The 15,307-nt window shown below is 40.5% G+C and overlaps 1 protein-coding gene across 1 annotated transcript in view; it reads right to left on the bottom strand.

Annotated features, from left to right (window-relative positions):
* Window positions 1-15,307, bottom strand: part of LOC133117936 (CUB and sushi domain-containing protein 1-like) — a 503,171-nt gene that overhangs the window by 22,740 nt on the left and 465,124 nt on the right. Inside the window, exons 44-55 of the mRNA XM_061227463.1 lie at window positions 15,161-15,306; window positions 14,430-14,510; window positions 13,503-13,616; window positions 12,497-12,685; window positions 12,240-12,386; window positions 10,304-10,492; window positions 7,348-7,533; window positions 6,488-6,682; window positions 4,378-4,551; window positions 3,542-3,715; window positions 2,468-2,641; window positions 474-662 (exon numbers count right to left, since the gene is read on the bottom strand). Coding sequence (XP_061083447.1) covers window positions 474-662; window positions 2,468-2,641; window positions 3,542-3,715; window positions 4,378-4,551; window positions 6,488-6,682; window positions 7,348-7,533; window positions 10,304-10,492; window positions 12,240-12,386; window positions 12,497-12,685; window positions 13,503-13,616; window positions 14,430-14,510; window positions 15,161-15,306 — 1,958 coding nt within the window. The remainder of the gene's footprint in view (window positions 1-473; window positions 663-2,467; window positions 2,642-3,541; window positions 3,716-4,377; window positions 4,552-6,487; window positions 6,683-7,347; window positions 7,534-10,303; window positions 10,493-12,239; window positions 12,387-12,496; window positions 12,686-13,502; window positions 13,617-14,429; window positions 14,511-15,160; window position 15,307) is intronic.

Raw genomic sequence — 15,307 nt, 5'->3', positions numbered from 1 at the left:
CATACAAACGGGAAGTTAAAAGTGATTGGTCCAATTTACTCAGTGATTTTCCTAACCTAATATGAGTCCTATGTGAAATTGTTTCCTACGTATGTAATCCAAAGATTGTCACGAAAATAGATGAATGAAAATGTGACCTCAATATGATGGCAACTTCCTAAAATCGACTTTAAATCAGAATAGCACTGATCTGGCACATACCAACTCTACAATCTGCCTAGCTTCATGGTAACTTAGTGCTAGCTTAGTGCTAGCTTCAAACTAGCGTTGTGCTAATGGGTTTGTGTGTGCTTATCCTACATTATCATTGTCTATCTTGTGTCTATCTAACCAGGAACACTTTTGGTTGACAAAAATAATTTATCCATTAGCAGCACTGTCACTTTTATCTTTTGCTATCTACAGTGGCGCTTGAAATGTCATATCCACTGCAAGTAGTGCTTTTTCTGAGACAATAACAGCACATTACTCACAAAGGCACTTAGGAAGGGATCGGTCCCAGAAAGCGTTTGACTGGCAGGTGAGGACTGATGAACCCAGCAGATAGAAGCCCCTCTTGCAGTGATACATCACACTAGCCTGGTAGCTGAAGCTCTCTGGGTAGTTGTGCTGGGAGTGACGAATGGCGTTCTCCACAAAGCCAGGATCTGAGCAGTTTACCACTGCAAGGCAAGGAAAGCAACAGGGGATGTTCAGAACAAATAACCGGAAAACCCAGGGAATACAGGAAGGATAGCCAAACTGCAGGAACCCTGCTGAAGCCCATCACGTTTGCTTCTGAGATCTGTTTTAAAATGCATTCTCTCAGCGGACCGTTTTCAACAGCTGTTTTCTGCATGATGTCACTCTGCTTTTCATCCTTGCTGTGTAATGGTAATGGCATGACTTTGACTGAAATTACTCAATTAAATCTTGTTTGGTCAGTCGCCAAGAGATTGCTGTGGATATCATTTATAAAGCACACATACTATTAATTTTACACAGCATGGATGTGCACTTCTTTTTATTTCTCACTGTGTAAGACAGGGGTAAAAAAACAGTCAGAGGGAACTGGCTGCTCTTGCCTGACATTATTGGCTTACTCTCATTACCCTTTACTAGAGACAAAAGTTGAAATCAAAAAACAGATTGGTTTCCCTCAGTGACAGCTGCCAAAGTTCAGCAGTCAATTAAACCTGGGGGGCCAGGGGCAAACCGTGCTAATTGGCACTTACTATTGGAATTACATGATTTCGCTTTAAGACACCATTATCCAGGTAGCAGGCTAAAGAAGGGATGCATTTTAGGTGAGATATTACAGCGCACTGAATGTCAACCAGTGCAGAACTTCTAATGTCACAGAGTGCTTCATTGTTCTGAGGGAGAGTGCAAAGGTGTGATCGCGTGGCATGGATAGGAAGGACCGCAGCTGATTACCCTTGTTATGGACTGAGTTGCAAAAAAGACACAGTGACACTGAAGTGACTGGCTGATGTTCAAGACTCTACAGCCTATACATGTACAATACAGTACAAAAGTCTTATACATAGGAAACAAAATCAGTGGGGGTGCTTTCAAAAATAATTACATGAAAAATAAGGAAATATCAGATTAAGAGCTATTACTATTAAGAGCAGTACACAGTTAAAAACTAAAGCAAATCAATATTTATTGTGACCACCCTTCACCTTTAAAACTGAATTATCTTAGTGTCTGTCAGTTTACCATGTTTGGAAATCTTAAATTTGCTCTTTTCTACTAATACACTAATGCAGAAAGCAAAGGATGCCTTTTGCACAGTACTGTATCCGAGACTTCCAGCAACTACGCATATGATCAATCTGGCTAATTCCAATTTTGTAATTCAGTTACTTCAGTTTCAGCTAATCGAATAAATTACATGAATATCTACCCTGAGTATAGGTATGCCAAAGAAAATGCAAAAAGGAAATTATTGATTAACTAGGTACATATAGTTTATGCTCATCTAAGCTACACTGTATACTGAATTAACACTATGCTGAGGGTCCCCCAGAGAATTCTGAGACTGACTCATGTAAGCAAACATCTGAGAAGTGCAGGGACCTCAGCAAATCACAGCAGGATATCCTCCAAGCCAGCATACATATATCAAACACACATATGACATTCCCACCACATATCTCATTCCTTTAAATCATATTCGCATTAATGAATTATTCAGTTGAAAATATCCACTCAGACTCGCTTCATGTCAGAGAATTCTGAAGCAATGGCAGACATGCTTTGGTGTATCCGTTTGAATTTGAAAATCTAAAACCCAGATATGAGACCTGGAGTTTCTCGCATAATAGTATGACTCATGGTGTATGTCACTGAAGGGTGGGGACGGACAATCAGAGAAGTGTTTTTCTCTCCAGACAATGCCTTTTTCCTGTAAGGTCTGGTGGGATAAGTGAGAGTGAAAGGCCCTGTATAAACAGGTAAGACAGCGCTTAAGGCCTCCTACCCCTGCAGACTGGGAGAGAGTTGCTCCACTGGCCGTTCGCCCTGCACTGAGCACGTGCAGCACCATGCAGCAGGTATCCGGTATAGCAGGTGAAGTTGACAATGTCGTTCAGATTGAACTCGCTCCCGTTGGTGCGCCCCTGCGCAGGGTTGCCAGGGTGACCGCATGTAATGGCTAAGAACAGGAGAGTTACATTACTGAAGAAAAGGAAACCAGTTTATTATTATAAAACAGTTCATTTTGGTAAGCCTAAGGTGTGGCCGAGGTCATCATGGCTTCCTTGACTTGCTGGTCCTCATACAGACAAACACCAAAAATAGACTCTAAAGGCAAAAAAAAGCTTTGAGTCAAAACTATATACTGAAAGCTCTATTATACCTGGATTAAGGAAGCAATTGACAAATTGACAAATCAGTGAAGTCATTTGTCCCAAACAGTATGTCCTGAGCTACAGTAAGTATAAAAAGTGCTGTAATTTTGATATGGTAAACCAAAATGTATAAAAATACTCTTCAGTAGAAGCCAATAATATACACTTTAAGCAAATGTGAATTGTTTGATTACAAATCAAGTACAGTACAGAGCCTAATAAATAAAAAAAATATGTCTCTGTCCTGGGCATCGGAAAGAGCTGGATGACGTGACAGTGTTTCTCATTTTTGCAGATTAGCATGGAACACAGAAATGTACAGAAAGATGAGTATAGGAATGCAAGGCTTGAAAAGCTGTATCAGACTAATGTATGTGTTCCCCTGAGGGCTCTAAACATTCCCAAAACTACACTAACCTCAATCATGTCCTATGAATAAATAAATTGTAGATATACACACATTGTAAAAATGTTGGCATTTTCAGCCAATATTATTATTTGCACCATTCTCGCTGGTTAGTGTTTGTGATGTGAACATTGAACATACAGATAGCTTCCTCCAGCTACCTTCGTTATTCACACCTTTCGGCAGTGATTGGGTTGAAAGGCTTAAATACGGAAGCTAAGGTTCAATATCCGCTGAACAAATGGCACTGGAATATGAATGAAGCCGTCCTCCATCTTAAAAAAAGAGTATAACTTACGGACACAGACAGGTGCATGTCCTGACCATTTGTGATCCTGCTGGCAAATCCGAACGGAGGTGCCAATTAGGCGAAACCCCAGGTTGCACTGGTAGACAACCGTGTCCCGGTAGCTGAACCCGTCTCCACTAATGTGACCATTTGTGATTGGGTCAGGGGAACCACAGTGGCCCGCTACGAGACAGAAATAAATCATGATACATTACACCGTGTTAATATTACCCTCTGGCTCTTCTGAAAAAGGATGGCATAACTCAACACAATTCCATGATTTATTCAGAGGAAGACTCATGCTGATATTTGCAATCATTTATTTGCTTTATTCTTGTTTTAAAATAGCAAACAAATACGCATGTCCACAAAGTATCCCATTATATAAACTTTACTTCTGAAGCGCTTTTCATAACAATAACATTTTATATCATAAAATGATGTAAAATTACTTTAGGAACAATTATGACACCTTTTTTTCTTGTGGTTTAATGATTTTAATTTAAAATGATTGTCAAAAATGTTTTAATGTTGACAATTGCTAAGATTCACTGATTATGCAATAAATGCTCTGATCATTACTACAAAACTTTGTGTTTTATTGCGCCCAGAAGAAGTGGACTTATAGAGTTTCATAACAAAAATGGGTGTGTATGTCCAGGTGACTCTACACATCGACAGACATTAAGTGCAACCCGACTGGGTTTCTGCCTGTCTTTGAACTGCCTGCTAAATGATGTGCATCAAAGGCAAACCAGTAAAGAGTGGTAAGAGTGAAAGCCTATTATGCAGTGTGAACGCTAAGCTACTGTAAATGAATGCTAAGTTGATATTGATGCCATTACCCAGACATTTTGTTTCGACTCCATTCCACAGTCCGTTTGCTCCGCACTCCCGCACGTGTGAGCCTGACAGCGTGTAACCCGTGTTACACGTGAATATCGCCGTGGCGCCAAACGTGGACAAGGTGCCGATCTTGTTGCCATTTGGTGGAGAGGGAAGGTCCCCACAGGAAATGACTGAAACGAAAACAAATAAAACATATCATTCAAGAACAAAGCTAATGAGAAACGTTACATAAATATGCAGCAGAGGCACACACATTTCAATTTTATTTAGTAATGTTCTAATCTTAGTACTCTATGGTCCTCATCCCCAATAATATGAGAGTTTCAAGCTTCTGTCAAGCAAATACGTTTTCACTAAGGGCTGACACAATGCCCCATGTGGATATGTGGATGTAAACAATACTCAAACAGTCTATTATAGAAATATAAGTGATTCTATGGAGGACACACACTCATCCACACACGCACACACACGCATACACACACATGCACACACTCTCTCTCTCACACACACGACCAAAGGAATTCTAAAATGTTCTTTGCAATATATTTCTAAAACTTTGAAGTATGATTGAGTATTGTTCTTTGACTCATTGACTCATATAACTCATTGACTCATATCTCTGAGGATGGATAAACTAATTGCAACTTTCTTAATTAACTAATAGAACAAGTTCAACAAGGTAAATGTTAGCATGCTATTGTGCTTACTAGAGAAGGACTACTAGAATAGGAAATTAAATTGAGTGAAATAGTCAAAACTTGAGTATGTATATTCAGATATTGGTGAATTTCAGTTGGCATGATTGTTCAAGCGTGAAAATAACTTTCTAGAATATAGTTGTTCCTATTCCTTGATCATCAGTCACAAGCAGTTCACAAATATCCATCCATCCATCCATCCATTATCTTAACCCGCTTATCCTAAACAGGGTCGCAGGGGGGCTGGAGCCTATCCCAGCATACATTGGGCGAAAGGCAGGAATACACCCTGGACAGGTCGCCAGTCCATCGCAGGGCACACACACCATTCACTCACACACTCATACCTATGGGCAATTTAGACTCTCCAATCAGCCTAACCTGCATGTCTTTGGACTGTGGGAGGAAACCGGAGTACCCGGAGGAAACCCACGCAGACACGGGGAGAACATGCAAACTCCCCACAGAGAGGCCCGGCCGACGGGGATTCGAACCCAGGACCTCCTTGCTGTGAGGCGGCAGTGCTACCCACTGCACCATCCGTGCCGCCTCAGTTCACAAACATCATATGTTAATACGTAATAAATTCAGGATATATTCTCCATTATTGACTATTACCATACAATTATGATTAGATGAGTAATTGTTCAGTAGATGTCATAATATGTTCTATATTGTCCGTAAACATACATACATATGTCATGAAATATTTATTTGTAATTCAAATCCGATAAGATGTCCTACTGCAGTTCTGGAAAGAAAGACGAAGGCAACTGAAGCACATTGGCATCCTAACTATGACATGTAAACACATGAAATATTCATTCTTCCCTGATTCCAGTATGTACATACACTCTCTCTCCACTCATTAGCTTTAGTGTGTTTCTCTGTATCAGTCACCATTACAGTACTGCTTACTGATATTTGCACAGATGAAACAGGGTGAGAAACAAGTGCCATTTTCTTCCTTCTTGTGAATTCACACCTAATCCAAGGGATTATGCACAGATCAGGGCAAAAATACACAGAGACTTAATAAAGGGCACTGCAGGATTTGGCTTCAGTCTTGATGTATTAAGTGCCAGTCTGAGGCCTCTTTGCTTTGCAATCTCACATACTTTGCTCTTCTCAATTTACAGTAGTAGTTCTGAGATCTGTTTCTTCAGTATAAATCAATACTGTCAGTTTACACATTGTCTGTGAGCAGAAGACAGAGAGCACTTTGAATACACTACGGACAGTTCATAACATGTTTCAGAAGGACGGAAGTTTCACATAACAGGGAGCAAAACGTAAAAACAGCAATGGATTAGAACTTGGTCCCTAAATATGGCGCTGTTCCTCTCTGCTTGTCGTGAACTAAGTGCTTTATTGTCATGTGTGCTGGCATGAAGGCAGCCCTTACTCTTGCAGGTGGACTTCTCCTCAATGCCATTCCAGGTTCCATTAGCCAAGCACTTGATGATTCTTCTGCCTCCAAGGTAGAAGCCGGGGGTACAGGTCAGCATAATCTGCGCCCCAAATTCATTCAGCGAGCCAGAAATGAGACGCCACACCATGTTTTCTGAGAGCAGCGTGTCGATGCTGGGGCACTGTATCGCTGCAGGAAGGAGACAGTAGAGCTTTAATGTAATCCATTTCTACAGGTACTTCAGCTAATGAATGGAAAGACAGGAAGATACCGCGTGGACTCTTTTAACGGAAAAAAATATCATGTTTAAGACCATGCGTCATCTGATTTGAGTACTGCATAAAACTACCTTACAAATGCAAATTCAAACAAACAGCACAGGTACTATGCTTCATAGAAAATTTTGTCACAGTTTTGCACCATGTAAACTTTAGCAGCTTTAGTTGTTTGGATTCAAATTGAATTGTTGTCTTCGCATTTCATTAAACTAGGTGTCAAAACATCACTCTGCAAAAAAGTGCTGTAATTAGTGTGGACATTTCATGAATGAAACTGATTATCATGAACTATTTCCTCGAATGCACATCAGTGGAATCCATTTCCTGGTGTTATGCTTCAAGACAAACTTTCTGTACATAGACAGGCACGATCAGCCTGAGGATCGGATCACGTATGGCACTAAAATAGTGCACAATGGCAATCTGCATGGACTCAGAGCTATAATCTCTTCCATGTAGCACTGCTAGTTTTTATCCCCTTCTGGTGACCAGGATAAAGTCTCGAATAGAAGCATTTTGACACCGTAAGCTATTCAAGCAGCACAATGTTTGGAGCACTATCATTAAGCATCTTACGCAGACAGCGTGGTGGGTGTGCCGTGTCACTCCATGACCCATCCCCCTGACAGACGGCACTCATAGACCGGCTGCTCTCCATCCTGTACCCTTCATTACACTGATAATGGACTTTACTCCCCACAGTGTACTGGAAACCATGGAAGGAACCATTACCAGGGGGGTCGGGAATTCCACAGGATATAGCTGCAAATAAAAACACCAACAAGAGAAGTTATTCCATAGCATTTACCCCTGAACATAACTCAGAACATGTCTGAACAATAATACTTACCATTTTCCAAAACCTAACCATAATTTGTGCCTTAAGCCTAATTGTACAGTAGGCAGGTGAGTCATAAAATAGATTAAAAACAACATAAATATTATAAATTCAACAACAGCAAAAAGTAAATTGCAAAGTAGGTAGAATAGATAAATGCTTTGTTAAATGACAGGTAGATCAGGCAGGCCATGGTTGAATGAAGTCCAAACACTGGAAGGTAGTCCAAATGGGCAAAGGTACCGAACATAATCCAATAATCAAAATCCAAAAGGCCAAGCAAAGTTTGGTACACAGAACAGAAGGCAAATCCAAACAAAAAATGCAATGACAGGGAAGCATGAAGTGTGGCAAATTAAAACTGCAAGCCTAATTACATGGCAAAAGTGCTATTATTGAACTGAATCACAACCTAGCTGCTGAAGCCAATGAAAACAGAGACTGAACCTCAATGACCCGAGATCCTGCAACATACAATACTATCACCAGACACAGAAAGGATTAGACTTCATTAGCAGACATTCTAGCAGCCCTCTGTCAGACATACAGAATGACTATTCTGTTCTCGCATTAAAACATAACCAAGGTAAGACAATTAAGGCAAAAGCTTTCTCTTGAAAACAAAGATCTGTTTACTTTCTTTTAAAGGGATGTACTGTAATTATTCCAAATAGAGCTGCTGCCTTTTCTACAGCAGCAGTTGACTTTGTAATGAAATGGTCCCTGAACATAACTGTTTACTATAACTCTCCAATGACCTGCTCACTGTTGTCATTGGATTGTCATTGGGATAATATATTAGTAAGCCCCACGCCAGGCATGCAACAGCATTATGGACCTAAGACAGGAACCTTCAACCTTTAAATCACAAAGTGTGTGCAGAATCCATTGGTAGGAGTATTCACTGCGTTGTCTGAGACAGGGCATACCAAAAACACAGAGCTATACTAGGGATGGGAGAAAATCTATGTGGCCTTCTACACTATCCTCAGAAACAAAGTTGGGCTCTGGTACTTATTGGAATGCATTTACGGTTATATATTGTCGTCCAATATATAGTCTTATAAACTCATTTTTTAACATAATAATACCTTTTTCTCCCTTTAATTAGAAAACATATCACAGAAAGAATAGTTTCCCCACTGTGACAGCTCATTATGCAAAGAAAATGTTTTTAAACTTTCCTTTTGGAAAACATAAATCATCAACCTCATATAAAACGTGCATTGTGTTCTCCTTTTCTGTTACTGTAGTGTCAGTTACAGCCCCTTACTTTGGCAGGTTTTTACTGTAGTATCCTGCACTGCTCAGGGTGAACAGGCAGCAGTTACAGGACCACGCAGATGCCGCAATGCACTTCTGCACAGCCTTCAAGAGAGGCAAGAAGCTTTTTTATTTTCTAACTGAAACACAATCTACAAACCCTCCATTACTTCCGTCCTTCTCATGCTCATATTTAATGTGTGTGGTCGGAATTTTCAAGATATTACTTGCATCTGCCCATTTCACACGAGTCATCGTCCTTAGTATAAAGAAATAAGTGTGCACCGTCTGAGAAATGATGCTGAAATGTAAACTCTGCATAAAGCTTCCACATATAAGATACCACATAATGTATAAGAACAGTGCCAAATAAGGGATTAAAAAAAAACTCCCCCGCAGGAAGCAATTCAAACTGACAAAGTACACTGCAACCTATTAAACATGTTCCTGTAAAGACTCTGATAATGCAAATTTGATCACTATTGGACTCTCATAAACTCAGTTTGAGTTGGATTAACACTGTGCGTTTTACTGCGCAGAAATGCATAAACACTGTTAGAGTTGGATTAACACCAAGCATTTTAATGCGCAGAAATACTTGATTGCAGTGTTACACTTTGGTGTCCCTAATGAGATAATGGTCTCCGCTCAACAAAAAACACTGAAACGCATACCCACTTAAGGGGCTCGTGCAATGAATCCTACGATATAAAGCATTACTGCCTGAGGAAGTGAACTCAAAATAAAATGTATTGTGTACAGCTTTATGCAAATGCATGCCCTCTCATTAAACCTACTGGCTGACTAACAAGTGTGTAACTTATGTAATTCTTCATATTTCCCTCTTATTTTGCAGTTGTTTTACAAACAGTAAATAGTGCAATATGTTCTTTCTCAAATTATATTAACCTTGATTTATGAACAATGTTTTTGGCTACTAAATAATATGAAAAATAGGGGTTAGGAGTCAAGGTCGAAGGACAATAAACACGTGCAAGTGTTGTTTTTCCCCTAAAGAACTCATGTTTGGCAATCACTAAAATTAACAGTTTTAGGAGGGAAATGATTAATGCACTTGCATTTATTTAGCATTTGTTTATTGTCCTCTGACGCCAACTCTTATTTTTCATACGTCAAAGTCAATGACAAATGTTTACTGAAGCCAGGCCAGTGGCTCAGCCCAGCCAGTGGTACTCGGGTTGGTGGTGAGGCCGGAACACAAAGCAAATGACCTTCACAGCTACATGGTACGCTGTGATAACAATATTTAGCCCCTGATACCAATACTCCTGGCAAAAGAGACTTTGATGCACAGTACTGCCTCCGGGGATAATGGGCCCATGCAGAAAGAACTCCATCCCATTAGCAGAGTTACCAGAGCAGATTAAATCAACCCACGGCTTTATAAATATACTCTCTCCTTTACGTTACCTTGACAGAGAGGAGCAGGGGCGTCCCACTGATACAGTCCGTTCGGGTGCAAACTGCAGGTGCCGTTGCTCTGGCCCACAAGCCTGTACCCCCTGTTGCAGAAGTAGCGTAACCTGCTACCTGGCTGCTCCCCAGTTCTGTTGAAGACTCCCCCGTTTCGAGGCAGGTTGTTTATGCTACAGTACGCAGCTGAACGAGGAAGATAAAAGTATCTTATCCACAGAAGAAGAAAGCAATGTTTCATTATGCAGCTTGCCTTTGAAAATGTTTGATAACAAATACATTGTTACAATACAGATCATGGGAGGATAGCCACCACTGTGATTACCTACTGTCTACACCACGGGTGCCATAGTTCATTTAGAAAGGACCATTGTATAGGCATGCGGGCAATAACAGCCAAGGACAAAGTGAGCTGCAAATGATGTTTCCCCTCTCTTTCAGCGCTCTTCCCGAGAGTAAACCCATTTCTATAAAGTTTGACTTTTCCTCCCCGTCTAATCTGAGCACTGACAGATACCATTATGTATATCTACCAGATTTATGAGGCTAAAAGGTTCAGTCGCAGTTCTGGCTGATTAGACCACAAGTTAAAACCTGGGGCAGTACATCACCCTAATTTACTTTGATGAAAGCCCAATGGACTATTTAAGAAGAAGAAAAAGCTTATGACTGGACACACTTCCCAAAGCAAGACTCGAAAGATCAAGAAGCGGTGCGTTACGCTCCTGTACATGCCTGTACATTATTTATAAGTCATTTAGGAGTCTGCCGGAATGAAAGCAAGCCCATACCACCACGGAATGCACTGCGAGCACACTATCTGAAACACGCTTTTTATGCAGTTAGCACTAATTACCCATTGTCATCCTTTAATTGTACAAAATAATCTATTCCATAAAATATAGTTTTCCCACACGGAGTCCATTATTTAAATTTTAAACAACACGTTGCAGAGTACAGAGAAAGCACATTTTTACGGTATCATTTAATGTGATTTATAATACTGAGCATGCACCAGATTAATAATTGCCATGGTAACAGTGCTACACTTAGTGGACGCTGGGGAAGAACTGGAAAGTTTAAGAATGTAAGAAGAGTGGAGCCAATTATTTGGCAGTTTGCTTCCAGAGAGCTGCCTAAAGCTGAAAGCTAAGCCATTACACATATAGTATTATTGCACTGATGTTGCGTGGATTCAAATCAATTGAACACATTATTTGCTGTATGTAACAATTCCACAATTGCTTTGACTAAAGAATGGACTCATTTGACCAGTTTTTTTTGCTGTTATTTGATTTCCTTCTGATATATCCAGATATCTATGATAATACCAACCATAATATGGTACAAAGAAGTGGAGGTCATTTAATAGATACATACCAGCATGAACATACAGTAAATTTAATCCAGATAGATTTTAAAAACCATCAAGTGGCTGGGAAGCGTACATTCAAACAGAGGAGGGAGAGTGGGAGCGTAATCACTGTGACGGTAGTTTGCTGTCCACATCGCATTCAGTCGGTGCCGGAGAGCGCTCTTTCAGGCACCGGACGTGACAGTTATTCAGCAAAATTCATTACAGGATCTTTGACCTCTATTACAGAGGAGTTGCAAAAGAATCCCTTGAGGTATACATGTCTGGGCTCACCCTAATGAGGGCTAACTTGGAAAAAACTGGCTTCCTTTAACTCTCTGACCTAAATTGGATCTAAAGGAACTGCCTCCGAGGACAGAGAACTCAAGTTTTAATCATTTGCGACACAAGGCCTGGGAAAAAAAAGCATCCTCTGCATATACAGTCTGTTTTACTTCACAATCAGCTGAGATGTATGTATTTACATTGTGTGTCTTATGCACTATCACAGGCAATACTTTCAGCTTTAGCTAAGCCAGGCACGAGACATTAAGTGAAAATAGTGAGGTAGTGACAGACCTGTGTAGCGTATTTTGAATCCCCGCTTGCTGGTTGCATGATCTGTGGACCACCTGAGGTACAGCTGGTTTGTCTTGCTTGTGAAGTTCAGCTGGGTGGAGTGGTTCCCACTTAGGGCCACTAACAAGGGGCTCTGGCCTGAGGCTCCTAGCAAGCAAGCAAAAAAAAGACAATCAATTTCCAGTGAATCAAAATGTGTAACAAGCAAAATGATACTTCACTCGGCAGTTAAAAAAAAAGCAGGAACTGCACATTACCATCAAAGATTTCCAGTTCATCAAACTGCTTCTCGCTTTGAAACATCTCCACATAAATGGAGATGGTGTAGCTGGGCTTGACTTTAATAGCCCAGGAGCAGGTCTGGGAGTTGGGGTAGTTTCTTGGGTAGCCTGGACTGAGGATCACCCCAGATGAAGCAGTCCTTTCTTCATTCGCAGGGCACTGGGCTGTGAACAGGATATAAAACAGGAATCTCTTACACTCCTATGACGGCCATTCAATTATGACAAGACACTGTAATAAAACATATTTAATAAATGTGCTTCTTAAAAAGTTCTTCTTGAGGCATTATTCAGTGTAGTTTGCAGCTTTAACATCTCTCAAGTTGTCCTCCTGTTTCCTACCCCAGAGTTCCTTAGTTTTTTTTAGTTTTTTTAAATACAATGGTCAAGATGTGTTTTATGATCAAGAACAGAGCAGACACCGGCTGAATGGATCCTTTAATGTGTACTGGTTGCTTAGTATTCGTGAAAAAGTGGCACATTAGGGCGTCCTCAGCCTCTCAATGTGTCTGTCTCTGGGAAACTAGCATCTGAACACTTTGTTTTCAACATTAAAGACACTTTAATGCCATCTTCCGTCCATGAAAACATCCCCTCTGTAATTAGAAATGAGATTTGCAAATGAAGTATGGTGCCTTAAAGCCGTAGTCAATGCTCTAATTACAGGAATAACAGGCCTAAATTTAAATTGCACCAATTAGATATCTTCCTATGAATGCCTCAGCAAATTCTCTATTCAAACATGTTTCTGCTAAATTTGCATTTATTCACAAATTGTCCTGGAAATGATATAAACTAAAGACACATTGGCATGATACACATAAATGTTCACCTTAAGGTTACTAAGATGAAACAAAACGAAAGCCACTTTCTCAAGACACCGTACTGACCAGTAATGACCATATGAATGTTCTGCTGATAACCATTTCCTCTCCAGCAAATCAACATCAGAAACAGGGACACGGTAAACCTTCACACTTACCCTCACAGGAAGGGGCGGGGCCTTCAAACTGCAAATGTGAGTTCAGCTTACAGGTGAGTTCCTCATTGCCAACCAATGAAAACCCTGGGAGGCACCGGAACTGCACAATGTCTCCTAGGGCAAATAGTAGCAATCAGACATGTGACAAATCCTTACACCCAGTCCACATTCTTCATTTGTAGAAATCACACACCTTATATCTCCTACAGTATGTATGTATGTATGCATGCATGTATACGTATAAGTGTATGTATGTGTGTGTGTGTGTGTGTGTGTATGTATGGACTGCATGTATGCATTTATATATAGACGCATGCTCTCTCTCACACACACAAACACACACACACACACACACAAGGGGGTAACAGCAGGATCCATGTGTGTGCGTGAATGGTGTACATATGTAAGGAATAAACCACACCAAGCCCTGCAGTTATTATGATATATACACATGCCTGGGGTGGTAAGGCAGCACGTGGCACATCTGCCAAGATTCATAGTTCCTCCAAGATGCAGTAGGACAGCATAACTTTATGATTCTTGTGCAGTAGATAGTAAATGGCAGACCACTATTATTCAAGGGATCAAATTTAAGGAAAGATATCTGAAAACAGACTTTCATTCTGATTTAAAATGAGAGAATTACTTATGTTATGTTAGACTAAGTCCAGGTTTGCAAAACGTGGAACAGGATTTAAAAACTAGCATACTTAGGGACTTGCATTAGTAGCACTAGCAAGTCAGCCAAATGTTTTGTTTAACTGCTAGCCAAATAAGTAGGCAAGTGATGCGTAACAGCAAACTATCTAGAGTCTGATATCACATAACATGCTTGACTGGCTAATGAGATAATAACAAAACTCACAGGGTCAGGCGGTTGAACAACCATATCCTATTGCACCTAAAAGTCTGTTACAGAAAACATACCTATTTCATAATCCCGATCCTCAGAAATGAGCTCTGCCTCTTCAATAGCAGGAGGTGCAGCACATTTCTTCAGACGATAAGCTAAAGGATGAACAAGGAACACACAGAAAGAACGAAGAATCTTCTAATAAAACAACAGCAATTAAATTGATGAGAAAAAATGAATAAAGTCCTACTTTATGTCTCCAAATTCTGCAGTTACAAACAAATGGTCTTAGAAAAAGTAGATTGGTGGGTACTGGATGAAATGATTCATTTACAGAGAGATGTTTGCGCTCATTTATTCAGCCAATGGTTAAATAACAGGAAGACAGTGGGAGGTAGCTGAGCTCCATTTGAATTGTAAAACTTAACAAGAACTGATTCCAGTGTCATTAAGGGCTCTAATTTGCAGTCATAAAAGCAGCCAGTAAACACTAGGGCAAATAAGAAATAGTGCCGATAAAAGAGTGTCCAAAACTGTCCAATTTCAGTTCATATAACTGGAAACACTGAGCAATGCAATTCCTGTTACTGGTACATTGACAGCGAAGGGACAATGACAGGCAAGAAGAATATCCCCCCCGCCAAAGTTACTGAAATACCGACTTGAGACTTCAGCAAAAGTCTGTGCCCTCTGCTCTCACAACTAATGCTTGCTTTTAATTTAATTTCAATTCAAAGAAACAGATTAGGGTTTTTAAAGCGGCCCTTTAAAGATGCACTGGTGTTGATGTGTCGGAGAAACTGACCGTGGAAATTGAGGACAAAGAATCCACTGGTGGAGAAATCGCTGTGGAACCGGATGAGGACCTGATTGAAGGAGCTGTAGGCTGATTCCAGCGCAGTGTTCCCACTAAACACACCGAGCTGGGGGTAGTGCTGGTCTGGGCCATCCC

This window comes from Conger conger, chromosome 18, assembly GCF_963514075.1.
Source record: "Conger conger chromosome 18, fConCon1.1, whole genome shotgun sequence".
Lineage (NCBI taxonomy): Eukaryota > Metazoa > Chordata > Actinopteri > Anguilliformes > Congridae > Conger > Conger conger.
This window is presented reverse-complemented; position numbering and strand designations above follow the sequence as displayed.